At 38.0% G+C, this 16,455-nt stretch overlaps 1 protein-coding gene and 1 pseudogene across 2 annotated transcripts; both read right to left on the reverse strand.

The window, feature by feature from the left end:
* Nucleotides 1-4,776: 4,776 nt before the first annotated feature.
* Nucleotides 4,777-8,587, reverse strand: LOC142553892 (vacuolar-sorting receptor 1-like). Of its 2 annotated transcripts, none has more exons than XM_075664425.1 (12): nucleotides 7,935-8,587; nucleotides 7,123-7,815; nucleotides 6,693-6,781; nucleotides 6,543-6,612; nucleotides 6,373-6,456; nucleotides 6,144-6,220; nucleotides 5,987-6,068; nucleotides 5,642-5,724; nucleotides 5,457-5,529; nucleotides 5,257-5,385; nucleotides 5,033-5,139; nucleotides 4,777-4,948 (listed from the first exon to the last, which is right to left on the reverse strand). In XM_075664425.1, the coding sequence occupies exons 1-12, from the start codon at nucleotides 8,230-8,232 to the stop codon at nucleotides 4,850-4,852; spliced, it is 1,884 nt and encodes a 627-aa protein (XP_075520540.1). In that variant the 5' UTR covers nucleotides 8,233-8,587; the 3' UTR covers nucleotides 4,777-4,849. The 2 variants fall into 2 exon arrangements, with proteins under 2 accessions (XP_075520540.1, XP_075520541.1); XM_075664426.1 differs by having other exon boundaries at nucleotides 5,457-5,523; nucleotides 7,935-8,584.
* Nucleotides 8,588-11,894: 3,307 nt separating this feature from the next.
* On the reverse strand, nucleotides 11,895-15,843 carry LOC142553893 (uncharacterized; annotated as a pseudogene).
* Between the last annotated feature and the right edge of the window lie 612 nt (nucleotides 15,844-16,455).

Genomic DNA, 16,455 nt, shown 5'->3' on the forward strand with positions numbered 1-16,455 from the left:
ATAAACTGAGTTTTTATCTACTGATTTCTCGAATATTGATATAATTTTTTTAAAAAAAATAATTTTATTTTAATGATGATAAATAACATATATATCTTTTACCCAACATTCATGTATATCTGTCAGTTGTCTCACATCGGTTGGACAAAATACCTGGAAGTTGTTTATACGGTTTTGGACAATCCTCCCCCTTGAGCTAGCTTTTGGGTGTGAGGTTAGGTACAATTCCAATCTTAACATGGTATCAGAGCTCAGATTCACCGCTATGTGTTGGACTGTCCATAGTTGGGTCATCCGTTCTGGTCATAATTGGTCATTTGTAAACTTCACGCTCCAGATGTTCATTCATGGATGTGAGATGGTGTGTTAGTTGTCTCTATCGGTTGGATAAGGGCCTTGTTACGAAGAACCTTAACAATATCCATTGTTACATATATCAAATTATTTTAGTCTCACTCAAAAAACTAGGGAAAATAAAGTTCGTTTCAAAAAGAACTACATTACTGTGGAGTTGGGAGGATCCTAGGGGACGGGCTAATCTATATGTTTACATAATTAGCGTCGCACTTACGTTGCGTTCTACACTACATATATAGATCCTGCAGACAATTCAACTTTTATTGAATTTTCCCTTTACTTCACCCCAGTCCGGGCTCTATATAAGGGCCTTGTATATGAAGAACCTTTGACATCGAGCCATCCACTTCTAAATCAAATTTCTACAGATTCTCAAAAGGTTTCCTTCATTTTGTATCCATGGCGTTAAAAGCAATTATCTTGATTAGCATCATGGTGGTGGTAATGTGCATGGCAGCCTTCGAATGCACAAGGCATAAGCTGCCAGACGTGGTGGACAGCTTGGCGCCGTGCGAAACATACCCCAGCAGGGTGGCGACGTGCCACTGCATGCTGCGATGGCATTCAATCTCTTAACAGCGCCGCTAGCACCGCAGCAGACCGCAAGACCGTCTGCCAGTGTTTGAAGAACCTTAGCAAAAGCTTATGATGTCAACCCTCAATATGCGGAAAGCCTGCCTGCCAGTTGCAACGTTGACATCCCCTATCCCATCAGCTACAGCACCGACTGCGACACGTAAATCTTCTTGCGATTATTACATTGTCGTTATTTACGTACATATTGACAAGTGCTTGGTTGTATATCTTCTTTTATTAACTGTTTCCTGTAAAAATTCTTGCAGTGTGCAGTGAACGTTGGAGCTTGCTGAGACGTGGAATTGATCAGTGATATACGTATTCAGTAAATATCGACTTATTTCTCTCTACCATGCGTGGGGAGAGTTCGTAATAAACATTAGTGAAGGGATTAAATGTGTTTTAATTTCCTTCGGTTTTTCTTTCTCATACTTGGCCTCACTTTACTATTTCAAGTTATATGTTTCAATAAAATATATTTACCACTATGATAATTTTTGAAAGGTATTTTATCATTATATTCTTGTACTAATGATCATGATAAATGAAACATGAAAATTGAGAAAGTGGAGGTGGAAATAAAAGGCCACCATTCTTTGAGGAACAATCCACAGTCCACACCAAATAATCACGCTTAGCAAGAAAATTCCTCTTTGAATGTACTTAGCAAGGTAACAGTCACTCATGAACACATATCTTGGCCAGCAAAGATTAATGATCCAAGTACAATTCATGCTCACTGAGCAAGGAATTAATCAATGGTTGCAACTGTGAGACAATGTAATAAAATATCTTCTTCTGAGTTGGTGATTGACAAATAGTCAGGAGTTCGTTTCCGCTGCCTACACTTTCTCGGAAGTGTTGCACCGAAGAAAGTTTTCGGGTCATAAAAAAAAATTTCTTTTGGCTTGCTCAAACGGGGATTTTGGAATCCAATTAAAGGCTAACACTATATTTGAGATTTCACGGTTAAGTTCCCATGCATAATTATTCACTTGAATGAACTGCTATTTTCTTCGGCTTTACACTATTTCATCTTTTATACTACGACTAAAGCATGTCAATCAAACACACAATTATCAATCAACATTTATTTCTTCGCTAATTTCTACTCGACCTAGTTCTACAGCAGATACATTTTGGGTGAAGAAGGAAAAAAGAACCGTTGCATCGATGGATTTAAGAAGACGAAATTTAAATTGTCACTTGTTTGGATAAACAAATCAATTTTCGTGGTTTGTTTGAATATCCAAATTGGAATCGATTTTCATCCCATCCATTCCAATCCAATCAAGTTATACCATTTCCCTCGAATCCATCCTCAAATCAAATCACTACGTCCCGATAAAATCCATCGTTCAAGCTCAAGGTTACGTGAATTCTATAGAAAAGAAACATTACCGGGCTTCCTCCCTCTTCCAAAAGAAGCGAAGATATTCTCTTTGAATTATCCATGGAATTACTGCAAATGGGCCCCCGACGTTTAATCGGTTCCTTTGGGCGTGGAGGATCCAAGTTATAGGGTTCTAAATACGTTGGGCTTCATCTTTAGCCCATTGGGTCTTTGAATTGTAGGCCCATAGTAACGGCCAACAAGCCTAGGAGGAGGTTTAAAGTGCCCTTTATGCTTATTGATGCCTTTCTTCTTCGCCGATGTTGCAAGTAAACCAGCAGCAGTCATGGAGTGTAGCTGTTCGAGCAAAATCAAAGAACTTATATTTCAGTTTAAAGGCGTCCAAATTCTCGCCCCTCTCCAAGATCTTCCGGTTTTCTGTCCGGTTTAAGCTTCACCCCATTTCAGTTCAAAATCAAATCTGAACCTCATTCCTCGTTTTCCTGGATACCAAAATCTTTAAAACGCAAGATCTTTCAGATATTTCGTTCCAAACGCACCAAAAGGGATGAAATTTTCGGGACATTGTATGCTCGTAAGGTATCACACTATCAATCGCGGTTTTTTTTTTTAATATATAAAAATGAGATAATTTTGGTTGATCGAGTATATCACCTTTGCAGTGTTGTGTTTGTGTGAGTGTGGCATTGGTTGGAACAGTAGTCCCACATTTGTGCAAATTAATATGGGATCATAACTGCTTCTCATTCTTGTGGCTGTACTTTCTGGGTCTTGGATTGAAGAGTTGGTGGCTGTACTTTCTGGGTCTTGGATTGAAGAGTTGGTGGTTTGGAGGAAGGAGAAGTCACAGCTTTTGGTTGATAGTCGTCACGGTTTCAGCAATGGGTCTGCAGCAGCAGAGTAATTTATTTGTCTGGGACTATTTTAGCAGGTCTCGCATTTCATTTTCAAGGTATATTTGTTCATTGTTCAGGTGAACTGCAATGGAAGAATTTGAGTTATATTTATTGTTGGAGCTCTATTCAATTATCATTGTGTTTTGGCTTATTTTATAGCTTATATAATGTGGCAAGATATCAGTGCCCAGTGGAGTGTGTGTTTGCTAAGTTAACAACTTTGGAAATTTAAAATCATTGCAACTTTACCCTATATTAATATTATAATTTTGTTTTTTTGTTTTTTTTTTTTAAAATTTCAACACCTTTTTATTTTTATTTATTTTATTTCAACAATTCAAATATCTCCATAATTTGTTAAATTTCACTTTAATTCATCGATAAAAAACTGTACACACAAGTATCGCATTTACAGAGTAACTGGTTAGTGCTTTTTACCAGTAACAATTTTCAAACATGGGAATTAGGAGGTGTTTTAATTGAGTTGAAATTACGATTTTCATGAATGAATCGTAAATGGTTGTATTCAAATTTGAAACTCGTATTCGAATATCTTTGGCACATCTTTTTGTTTTTTCCAAAAAGTAAGCATGTTTGTTTAACGTTTGTTCTCATGATATTACATACTAGTACACCATTTGAAACTTAATTCAAATTCAAATTCCATGAATTCATTGAAGATCAAAGACGCAAGAACTTACACAATCATGAATTTTTATAAGATCAATTTTTTTTTTAAAAAAAATGAAGTGGATGCCAACAATTTGTCATCTGAAATACATAAAGAATCGATGATAGACTAGATATAGAACGTACATGCATGAGACGAAAGAAGTGATTCAAGCCTACCCGGAAAGAATCGCCGAATGGTTCGAAAAACATGAGGTACGCAGTATGTTGGCTACTTGGGATCAGTTGCAGCAGCATATGTTCTTGATCCTCTCTTACAAAGATCAAGAATGGGTTGGAACATTCTCTTTATCACAGCCTGAAAACCCGACCCCCAATTGCGCCGCCCCCTTCTCAAAGGAGTTTGGCCAATAGCTGGGATCAATCCCGACAGGCTCCGCGCCAGCATGGCTTGGTTGAGGTGCAGCTCAAAGGATAGCCGCTCATACTGGTCAAGCAATGTGCTTTGTTCGTCGCCGAAACTCTTGGAGATGGAAGTCATATCCTCCAGTGTTTCCAATTGGTACAGCAAGTTGTTGAAGATAACCACTCGCATGGTTGAAGTAAATTTAAATGCGCAGAAATGTAAAGTTTGCACGTTTTGTCAATGGCCGCCATTCAAGAAAATAGAGTTTGGATTTAGTTGCGAATTAGATCAGAATAGAAGGAATACAGCAAACAATCCTTGAAAAGGTGGATAACAATATGACACAAAGCATGAAAAAAGAATAGAAAAGAAAAGAAAAAAGCCCTATGTGATGAATTATTGAATTTATTGCACATAGCAACGTTCAGGAAAAAAAAGAAAGACAAAAAGTAACTTGTTTCTCTCACGCATAATTTGAAAATGCATTATTTTGTTACCTTTTTTGGATCAAATTAATATTATTAAATTAATTTAAAATAAATCAATAAGACAGCAAATGAAGAAAAGAATAAAATAAAATAAAATGCTGATGCTACACGGCAAACATTTATTTCTTATCCAAATGTAACATTACACTCTTCCTAGGGGCAGCTGACTGGGTACCTCCCCTTGATTGTCCAGAGGCATGTATTGTGCCATGATAGCTCGTATCTCGGAATCCATGTATCTCTGCGTAAAAACAACTCATGTATTATCATCATCGCCGCCGTAGTAAAAATACTTGAGTAAGACTGTATTCGAATTCATAGATACCCGAATCCTGTACTTATAAACAGCATATCCAGAAACTCCAGCCACGGCCAACCCGACAAGCACAAACGACGTAAACCCCCAACCTACTTCTCCACTGCCATCTTTACCTGAAAAAATAAAAGACACAGACAACATAACTAAATCTCGTTAACTAACATGATATGTATGCAGTTGGTTTCTATGCACAAAATGATTTGTGATAGATGAAAATGCCTTGAGCTTACTTATACATGTGTCGTGTTCGTGTATATATATAGAGTTGCCACTGCAACTGCATTCATAACTTCCCCAGGTGTTCTTGCATTTGCAGTCTGCACATTGGCATGCCAGTTTTTCCTTGCATTCATCGATATCTGAAAGAAACAACCCAGAGTTAAACTCACATTCCGCCTCTAAAACTGTAATTTACACACTGATGGGTTACCTTCACAACTACTAACTCCATCTCCCCTGAATCCTGGTGGGCACTTGCAACCTTTTGTATGGTCATCCTGAAGCTGTCGGTCAAACATCATCACCCAGCCACAAAACATTAATCTTTGAGGATTAGGTGTGCTTCAGATGGAAAAAAAGGTAGTAAAATAAAATTTTAGCTGTTTGAAAACTCACAATGCATGCTGAGTAAGTTCTTCCACCCTTGGTTCCCTTCCAACACCCTCCGTTATTTATCTCACATCTTAACGCTCCTGAAGCTATGAGACCAAGAAACAAAGACGAGTATATTAAACAAAGTATGCCAACTAAATAATGAAACAAAAAAAAAAAAAACAAATAAGGCTCCCTTTCCATTCTCTTTCCAATGTTAAAGAGGAATGTGTTACGCTAATCATGAAACAAAGAGATTTCTCTAGGAAACAATGAGCTAAAACAACTACAAAAAGAGTTTCGACAATAGTTGGTTCAGGAGACAATTTGGCATCGTTTATGGACAGGACTTAAAAAGCAAACAATCACCTTCACAATAAGTATAACCATCACCAATGAATTTCACCCCCTGCACAATTGGGCACTCGCACACCCTACCACGGAAAGTATCCTGTAATAACATTTGTAAAAAATTGACAACATTTAGCAGCTAAATGATGAAACTGAAGCAAAAATATTAGGGTACCCGGCAAGCAGTAATATTAGCAGCCTTGTCTTGCCAGCATCCACCATTGTTATGCAGACACTCATTTGTTTCCATATCTGCCCCCAAAGAACACATAACGGAACTTTCACATGTGAGGTAAGTAATCAAGGTGATAGTCCTAGACATGATTAGTCTAATGCCTCAAGATTGTGTTTGTTGGTTTGTACAGAATTTTGTGACTTAGAAAACGAGCAGGAACAATAACGACCTTTACTCAGACAAATGGCAGGCTCTGTAGTCTCCTCAAAACCTGAACAAATGGCTTTGAGAACAGCTCCTTTGTCCAGCTTACCTGCATATCAGAATCGGTAACATGAAATTCAAATCTTTTTTCAGGAAAAAACGTAGTGTGGGGAAAAATCGCTTCAAAGATTCTACCTCTATATTGTCTGCCATTAACTACAAGAGTTGGCAAGATAGTAACATCTCCTCGTGATCCCTTCCCTATCTGAGAGAGATTAATCTTTCCATTATCATCTTAAACTGGTTCATGAAGCACACAAAAAGAGCTTTTAAGAAACAATTAACCTGTGCTTCCTGTTCGGCTTTTAGAACCAGGTTGTCAACATCAGCTTCAGTGTCTCCGATACATTCGTCAATCTTCCTTGTTTCAATTCCTGCACAGAATCATTCATCAAGTAGCCAAATACTTTTTGCTTTTAACTGCAAGACTATTATGCAAGACGTGCAGGAAGAGGTTACCACATGTCCACATCAATAAGCAAGCAGCAACTATAATTACTCATAAAACAATAGCTATCGGCACATATGCAAAATCCTCAGAAAAAATTAAGAGAGAAAAATTCTACATAGGACTTGCAGCACATATACCAAGTGATATTCGAAAAAGATAGTTTGACAGACCTGATAATTTAGTCACACCTTGGAAACAAATATATATATATATATATATATAAGCATTGCTGAATGATAAACATATAAAAGTCAATTAACGTACCCAGGGACCTGATTACTTGATCAGAACAATCCTTAGTATACTTTTTCTCTTTCATGGGACAGCGAATGGAAAAATCTGTCACATAGTCCCACCACTGCCATGGCTTTCCACTTTCTTTTGCTATCTTAAAGAAGCAGGCTTGCCTTAGATTTTGCACCACCACATCCTTCCCGTCATATCCCCTGCTAAAATCTTGCTCAGGATCCGGTGCGCAATACCTCCCGTTATTGATGCACTGTGACTTGCACTGTTTGCTCAAAATGAATGCCTCCGGACAATACCAAGTTATGTAATGAGGAGTGAACTGAGTGTAGCCTTTCTGCTCAAGTATCTGGGCAGCCCCCTTGAAACTTCTGACAAATTCTAACTGGCTGTCACACTTGGGACCACATTCATCGTTGCTATTTGTCCAGAACTCGTACTCAACCCGGTCATCAGGATGCGGCAGGGCCTCCCTCCAATCAATATTCATGTTCACCATTTCTCCTTTAGCTAGTTCTTTCCTTATTTTGTCCCCAAGTTCCCTGCTGATAAGAGTTGATGGGATAGTTATGTTCTGTATATAATCCACCATCGCATCATCCCCCTCTGGGGTGTCCATGGTGATAAGAGGCTCAACCCTATCATCCACAACGACAATTGCAGCGGCTCCTGCGTTCTGAGCATTCCATGCTTTCAATGTAAAATAGCAATCTGGCATTAAAGTAAAGACAAAAATCATATACCTGGTGCAGGTGTTCAGCAAAAAGTTAAAAAAGAAATGATATACATGCAACATCTTGGAAATGAAATCGAACAAATATCGATTGTACCTCCTCTGTCTACTAAAAGGAAGACAGGAATTCCACCAGGCTTATTATTACTCAACGAAATATCAGCATCTTCAAACCTCTTGCATGCGTTCTGGTTGGATCTTGGGTACAAGACAGACCCAACCATTGTCCCACCATATTGAGGAACCCCAAAATTCCCTATCGCGCATTCATACACGCTTTTCAGCGACGGAGGTGACGTCACCGTCAGGTAGTTCTTCTCCACAACAAATCTCCCTGAACAACAACCGTGTAGGCTAAACCAAACGCACACCAATACTCCAAAATATTCCCTCATTTTCTCCGCTCTGTCCTGCTTTCCTTCAACGAAAAAAGAAGATAAAAGGGAGAAATTTGAAACAATCCCGACAAGCCCCTCCGCTTCTTTATTTATATCAACCGAAAAGATCACTTTTTTACATACACTCTTTGGGTACAAAATTCGAGCAAGAAAAAAACAGAAGAGTAACGAAGGTGTGCAATTAAACCCGAGACTCTATACTGAATGTAATATGTGATGAAAGAGTGGGAGAGAAAAGTGGTTGATGTGGAAGTAGTAAATTATAAACAGAATGTAGATCTAAGGAAGAGCTTGGTTGATCGAGTCAGGAGGAAGAAGCGGTGGGTTCAGAGTAGGAAACGAAACAGTGGCTTATTATTTTTTGGATTTCCCGGTTCGGAGTGTTGCATGTTTACCACGTGTGCTTGGAATTTTTTTTGGTAATTAACATATTTGTTGCTTTTTTTGTAAAACGTATTTATGTGACGAAAATCAAAAAAGTTGTAAGGGACAGAGGTTTGATTTCAATTTTTTTAAATAAAAAAATTATATATATACACATTAAGGGCAGGTTTTTTTAAACATTTTGTAAGGTGTTTTTTTTAAATTTATTATTTTAATCATTTTCTCTATACGACGCTGATGTGTCACTAATACAATTTTAAAATGATTGAAAGATAAGCATAGAAACCTGAAATTTCAAAATATAGATGACCAAAATTGTAAAAAGACGAGCGAAGGAAACCAAAAAATAAAGTTTTCCCTAAATCATCTTAGTCAATATGCATATCAGCAGTTATATGCAATTTCAATTATCAAATATAGTAGAAGCATTTACGAGTATAGGGACATGAAATCTTAAGTTTATTTTAGACTATATAGATATGGTTGTTCGATGGTCGGAATATGAAAAATTAAAATTTAGCGACTAGGCGTGAAATTTATAAATAACAAGATACATGACGATTATATTTTTTTTACATTACTCAAATAAGAGATTTTTAATCGCTTGATGATATTGAGATAATATAAAAGTTTTAGATGTGAGGGAATGTATATGAATTCTTACATTTCCTTCTACTGTTGAATAACTTATTTTTTTGTCTCATAGTTAACGAGGTGGACTTGGATTACTTGCACTGATCCCACCGTGTCCTTTTTATGGTGACTGGAGGTTTTTTTATGGGCTTCCGTCGTTTTGTTGTGCTGGTAAGATTAGGCTGACCTTACCAGTTTCTTACGAGCCTTTGCTCCTTTGTTTCGTCGAAAAATCCAGCTGTATAATAATATATTTTCATTTTGTATTTTTGGGGTTCGACTTGATAAGAATCTTGTTTCGTTGAATCGTGGGTTGTGTACATTTCGTGTTTCAGGACAAATGTTTCATTCATTTCTTCCTCTTATTCCCTCCGAGGACGGGCCTAGATATTTGCAGCTCTGTTTTTGGGACAACGTTGCATAATAGAATGTCTGTTGCTGATCAATCAGATGTCGATGAAGGCACCATGGTGTCGCTGATAGATATATTAATAGTTAACCCTTAAGTGTTCAGCTTCTAAAAAATAATAGATCAGTATCCTACTTAAGGTTGCATATTTGTAGGAATGTGCATGTTTATCAGAAGTGTTATAATTGTCCATCTGCGGTTGCAGCTATTTGGCTGGAGGGTAATGATGGTGTTAATATTCCTTAATCCTTAACACCACCTGTGGAATGATAGGATGGTGTCTTGTAGAGAGTATTACTGCTATAAGCTGCAAATCCAGGATTCTGATATGTCTGTTTTGTTGTATGGTGGAAGATTGTTACAACAGTTTGTTGTCTATATGTACATCAAGTTGGAGACGACAGACGGAAACAAGCGGAGATTTGATCCGAGATGTAGTCAGGGAATAGATGACAGCGATGTTGGTGAGGAAAATCGTGGAAGTGAAATTGGTCACCGTGTTGTTCTTCCTGCATCATTCATTGAAGGTCCTAAGGATATGCGTAGGAGGTATCTTGATGCAATTGCTCTGGTGAGCATTTGAAAACCAGACTTATTTATTACGATGACTTGTAATCGGGAATGGAAAGAAATTAAGGACAATCTCTTTGATGTTCAAGTTGCTCAGGATCGCCAGGATTTAGTTTCGTGTATATTTCGTGCGCAGTTGGTTGAGTTGGCTATGTCTATGTTTTATTGAGTTCCAGAAGCGAGGTTTGCAGCATTGCCGTATGCTTATTATTTTGGCCGCTGATTGCAAAATTGATTCACCCCATACGTTTGATTCGTACGTTGTTACCGAGATCCTGTATGCAGATAAATCCACAAGCTGTTTCATTTAGTCTCAAGGCACGTGATGCACTGCCTGTGCGGTTTGTTGAACAGAAAGTGTCCTCCTTGTATGGTTGATGGACGATGCAGAAATCATTATCCCCGTTCGTTTTCCGATCATTCAATGCAAGAGCGAAATGGGTATCCGGTGCATAGACGGAGGAATGATGGCCAAACTGTCGAGGTCCGAAAACGTACATTGAACTCAACCTCCTGCCTTCCTTGAGGTTTGAGTTGCAAGAGTAGCTTTCCTTTCAATTGCTTCCGCCTTTGATGGAGTTGCAGTCCTTGGGGTTTGAGTTGTTGGAGTTTCAGTTTGATTCTAGCCAAAGCCCAACCTTTAATCAAGCCTGCCAGCTAGACACCCCGTCTCGTACTCCCCGAAACTGGCAGGCACACAAGGCGGGCAGTGGATTGTTTCTTATAATCCATAGTTTTTGTAATGTCGAGGTTTGTTCCCGTCTCACTTTCGTGAAATATCTTTATAAGTATATATATAAAGGCCATGATAATCTCCTCAAGTCAATCCATATTTTACATAGAAAAAAATCTAAACAAAATTTCTCTTTTTAAATCGAATAATTCTCCTAAATTGAAAATAATTTCATGTTAATTATTTAGTATTATTTGCTCAAATTAAAAATAATAGTATATATTAAAAATCTTCCGGGAATCTCTTCTGGAAGTTGACTTTAATCTTTTTACTTATCCTAATCTTTTGGGAATCTCTCCTGGAATCTTTTACTTGTCCTAATTTTCTGGGAATAATCTCTTCCGGAAGTTGACTTTAATACACTAACATCACATAATCTCGTGTTAATTGTTTAGTATTATTTGATCAAATTAAAAATAATAATAATATATGCAACGCGTGTGCATCTTTTACTAGTATATATTATGTTCTGTATGTTCCTTGATATACTGTGACGTTTATTAGGGTTACATATCTTTTAAAATATTGATATCAATTTTAACCTTATTATCTAAATTTGCTTGGATCTTAGCTTAACAAATCATACATAATATTTTGAAGAAGTTATATTACACAAAACTTTCGTCAACAAGATAATTCGGGAAAAAAGAAGGTATCTTGTGAGATGGTCTCACAAATCTTTATCTGTGGCACGGGTCAATCCTACCGATATTCACAATAAAACTTATGCTCTTAGCATAAAAAATAATATTTTTTTATTGATGGCCTAAATAAGATATATGTCTCACAAAATACGACTGATGAGACCGTCTCACATAAGTTTTTGTCTTCGAGAAATAATATTGTTGACCGAAAGTCTTATGCAATATAACTTCTTCAAAATAACTGCTCACGCTTGCCTCAAGGAACAAGAAAGTAACTTCAGTCATATTCATCTCAGTAAAACTACCATTTTGTATAGCACAAACCTTGCTTTTACATCGTTTGCTCGTAGTTCAAGTGGCCGATAAAGGTACACTTAAATCCCATAAGTAAAATACAATACATTTTGCTTCGTCAGGTAACGTAAAACGCTCAACCAGTATAGGATTTTCAGGAACCAAAATATTTGCAAACAATATCAGGGGAGAATGACCAAAAAAGGAACAATAAAAATCCTTCAAGGGGTTATTCATGGTCAAATGGTTCTTGCAAACTCTCAAATCCATTATCAAAGATGGATCCTTCATCGGACTTATCGTCGATACCGTGAAGCCAATTCATATTCTTCAGGTCCTCTTTAAGAAGAATCATGTCATAGCGGGAGCTTTCATAAATATCGTTGTTGGCAAGTCTTGCTGAAGATGGATGCTTGTCCTCTTCACTTCCACTTTCCGAAAATGTGTTAATATAATTTACGTTCTCTGCAACGTCACTATAATGAGAAATTGGTACGCATCCATTGCCAGATGCTGCACAAAGTTGAGTTTTATGGTTGCCGGATCGAACACTTTGAGGAAATAAATTTGAGCCTGTAAGAGGTCGAGACAAATTGCTTCCATTTTTTAGATCCTGTAATAGAAGTAGAAGATTGTTGAGAACGATGATGAGCAAACATAAGCTCCACCTACTATCATATGGCACTGATTTAAGTTATGACTATTCATTTCCCTTTTCGTAAGGGAGAAACCAATAAATGGCACTCAACTGGTGATAAACATGGCACCAGGCACCAGCGCATCCTTAATACTGCTAGTCGCTCCTATTTAATATCTTTACCCACACTCATTATCCTGCTTGCTGGTTACATAAACTAATAATGAAAGGGAGGATAATCGACATGTCATCGCATGAAGGTCCCTGAGAGTCGGGAACAAAAGAAGCTGAAAACAGAATCATGGGCAAACTGGTGAGGGTGTCGTATTACCATGTTATTTGCGATGGTTCAAGTTTGTTACCACCTATATGGTAAACTAAAACACAAAGAAGGGTTGCAAAAGAAAATGCTCAGAAGTTTTCTTCTTTTTTTCCACTTGTGGAAACGTACAGAGCAACAGGCAAAACTTCATATTGGGAATTTAATAGTAAAACATATGTTACTAATAAATATTTAAAAACTCAAAGTTAGAAATGAATACCATATGTCTTGCAGCAATATCAGGAGTTTTCTTGGAAATTGTCCGGCCAGACCCAGTGCCATCAATGGATGAACTGACAGGTTTCCGAGTCGACAACTCTCTTCGATAATCCACCGAATTATTCAGCTGTCCATTCACAAGTGGTCGACCCCTGCCAACTGGGTCTGCAGCTCTTCCCCTGGTGACCACCGGTGATGACTGTCTCCTCGGCGCAGTGACTGTAGTTGCTAAAGGTTCTACATTTCCTTTAGCAGCAATAGCCAGTCCAGGTCTGGACCTACCAGCAGATATTGATCTCTCTGTCAAAGTCGTTCGCAAGTTTGGTGGTGTTTCAAGTGGAAAATCAGGGAGTACAATAGTATGTGGGGGCGGGCGAACTCGTGAAGCCGGGGAGCTTGGGCGAGATACAGAAGCAACATTGCGTCCGTTGGTGTGACTATGTGCACCTGGGACAGAAGCTCCAGAAACAAGAGATAAAGATGGTGTGGAATTTAGACGAGTAGGTGTAGATGGCCTCGATGTTGTCCACGCCGCAGAAGAGTTAGTGTTTGCAGAAACTTGTGTCCTAGAAGTAGGAGTAGATGGTCTTGAGTTCTGCGATGGTCTTGGTTTATCCACTGAAGATGCAGTGGAAACGGTACGAGATTTAGAAGGAGTTGTAGATCTTGACACTGTTGGGCGTGCAGAAGGGGTTGAAGGTCTTGTAGTTCCTGAAGAGCGGTTGGTAGGAGTTGATGGTCTGATATAAGAAGAGACGGAAGCAGAACTTGAGTTCAGAATGGAAGTTGATTTATTAGAATAGGAATTGTGTTGGGAACTAGAGACAGAAGAACGAGTCACAGATCTGCTTCGTGTTGGTTTTGCAGCATGGTTGCTTTCTGACTGAGAAACTGACAGCTGAAATTGGAAACTTTCTATGTTTACAAAAGGTTTCATAAATATGCCAAAGTTGATGGTGAAGTAGCAAGTCAACTTTAACAACACAAATACAAGTAGAAATACTTCCAAAAAAGAACAAAAATAACTGGAAAAGAGCCAAAACACTGTATTAGAAGCTGATAGTGAGAAATGGGAAACAAGTTCACATACCCTTGAGGCCTTGGTTGTCGAGATTGATCTGATCAATGGACTGCTTCTTGGAGCTAGAAGGCCAGGCTGAGATTCATTTCCATCCGAAAGAAGTGACCAAAGGAGTTCCAGGAGGTGTAAGAAGCCTAACAGATAGTAATCCATGATGCATGACAATATTACTTGGAAACTTCACATAGTTCATCGTGTGGAGTTTGTTCTATGCGGATTAAAACTAGCAACATTGATAATGTTAACTATAACCGTGGTAATCCAAGGAAAACTCAAAAGAGGCCATTATCGAGCTCTTAGATATTTAGTTCAGTGATGTGAAGATTCAGCTACATTCTCATCGTGTTTTTCTAATCATGCACAGTACTGAGGTCCTGAAGGCCATACCCCATTTTCTGACTTCCAAGTCATCAAGAAATATCAAATTCCTATTTAGACTACGGTATCTTTGAGAAAACTTGTTTTATGAAAAAGGAGAATATGGGAAGTTATAAAATAAGTAATCAATGAGCAGGCAACCTGCTATGAATTATCTAGAAAGAATCCAATGGGCACCCAAAATTCTTTTAGAAACGTTCGCCAACATTCCATATCTTGACTAGTTACTAAATTAACTAGGTAATGCAACACTTCTTGAATATCTATCAGGTTTCCAAGCTATTACTGAATCTAAAACTTATACCACATCAAAAGTAGCAAAGCCTAGAACTAACAATATAACTACAACAAAAATCAGGACGGAAATGCATATTCGGCAAGTTCATTCCCTATTTCAAGTGAGAAACTAAAGCAACTTGCGATAATCCAACTTTTAACGATCAGAAACAGCATCTATCACGTTCCACAATTGTTTTGCGGTACTTGGGACAGGGGTAAGCTTCAAGCCAAATAAAGAAAATAAAATCTCAGCATAAGCTACAATCCGGATCCGATTACCCAAGAATGAGAATAACAAGAAATAGAGATCGAAGGATTACCAATCATAGTCGTGCTTCCCGCCATCTGCTGACAAAAAATCATGCAATCCACTCTTCCCCTGTTTTGCCGATCCAATCGAGAGTCTCCCCAGCTTTAAAGGTACTACTAAATCACAGGTTCACACAGTCAAGGCCAAACGGACAATAAAATGCAAATCAAAGCAAACTCGCAATTGGTTGAACAAACGCAGTGAAATGAGCAGTCGCAAAGCAAAACCCAGCTCGAAATCGAAATAACAAGCAAAAACAAAACAAACAACGATATTGGATATAACTGATCAAAAGAAAACAAGGTGATAAAAAGTACGTTACCATCGGGGTGGTGAGTAGAGGTAACGGAAAAGCGGCGGTGGGTCTTGGAGAAAAGATCCAAATTATCATCTTCATTGAAATTACGAAGTGATCCATTTGGAAAAAGCCCTGGCGGGCTCTTTCGGGCGGCGCCGATGACAGATTCTTTGAGGCTGCGACTCATCAGATAACTCAAGATACAGTATCTGCTCGAAGGGTAGAAACAGATAGAAAAAGAATGTTCAAAATACAAGAAATAGATTTGGTTTAGATCTGAAATCGGAATCAATTCGAGTGAACAGAGAGGTGGAAGGTAAGAGGGAGCAAGAGCAAGCGAAGAAGCACAATGGAGACGCAATTATGGCCAATGCAGCTGCGTATGATCCATTTTCCTTCAATTTTTTTTTTTGTCAACCTCTGCTCCACAATTAATACAGTCTTAAGTTGTACATTATATTACACATATTAAGGCCGTCATTAGTATCAAAAGTCAAAATAAATGAGTCGATTTCACGTATCTATATTTATAAAATAAATTATCGATTGTGTTTAATAAAAATTAATAATTTTTCATGAGTTTAAATAATATCATACACTCGTCTAACAAAATTGACTAACGAAATGATCTCAAATCATGGCCCAACCATATGCATGCATGTATGCCATAAAGCGAAACATAGAAGGAAGAATGGGACAGCTTCAACGTAGTATATTGTTCGATAACGACAGTCTTCACTCCCATGTTTCCCTTTCATTGTTACAATTGTTTATTGAAGAAAACAAAAAAAAACTTGTGGATTTAACTTGGGAAAACTTTTTCTTAATCGTGATGTAATATGAAATATATTTAGTGCGGAAGAAGCAACGCGCCCCCATGGTGCTGCGGGTGCATGCACAAATTTATGAGGAAATAGCCAAATTCATCAGCCATTGTTTTGTCCACATTCTCATCGTCTAATTTTCGATCAAAATTCACGTGTGTTATGGGCGTAGAGTTGTGGTGTGAAATTTGAGATGGAGGGATAG

Source organism: Primulina tabacum, chromosome 8 (assembly GCF_025594145.1).
Source record: "Primulina tabacum isolate GXHZ01 chromosome 8, ASM2559414v2, whole genome shotgun sequence".
Lineage (NCBI taxonomy): Eukaryota > Viridiplantae > Streptophyta > Magnoliopsida > Lamiales > Gesneriaceae > Primulina > Primulina tabacum.

Excerpts from the sequence above, each read along its gene's own strand:
- LOC142553892 (XM_075664425.1), bottom strand. The coding sequence starts at position 8,232 with ATGAGGGAATATTTTGGAGTATTGGTGTGCGTTTGGTTTAGCCTACAC. Across the intron at positions 6,782-7,122 it reads TCAAGTAATCAGGTCCCTGG|GAATTGAAACAAGGAAGATT; the intron begins GTACGTTAATTG and ends GATTCTGTGCAG. Across the intron at positions 6,613-6,692 it reads AAGCCGAACAGGAAGCACAG|ATAGGGAAGGGATCACGAGG; the intron begins GTTAATTGTTTC and ends AATCTCTCTCAG.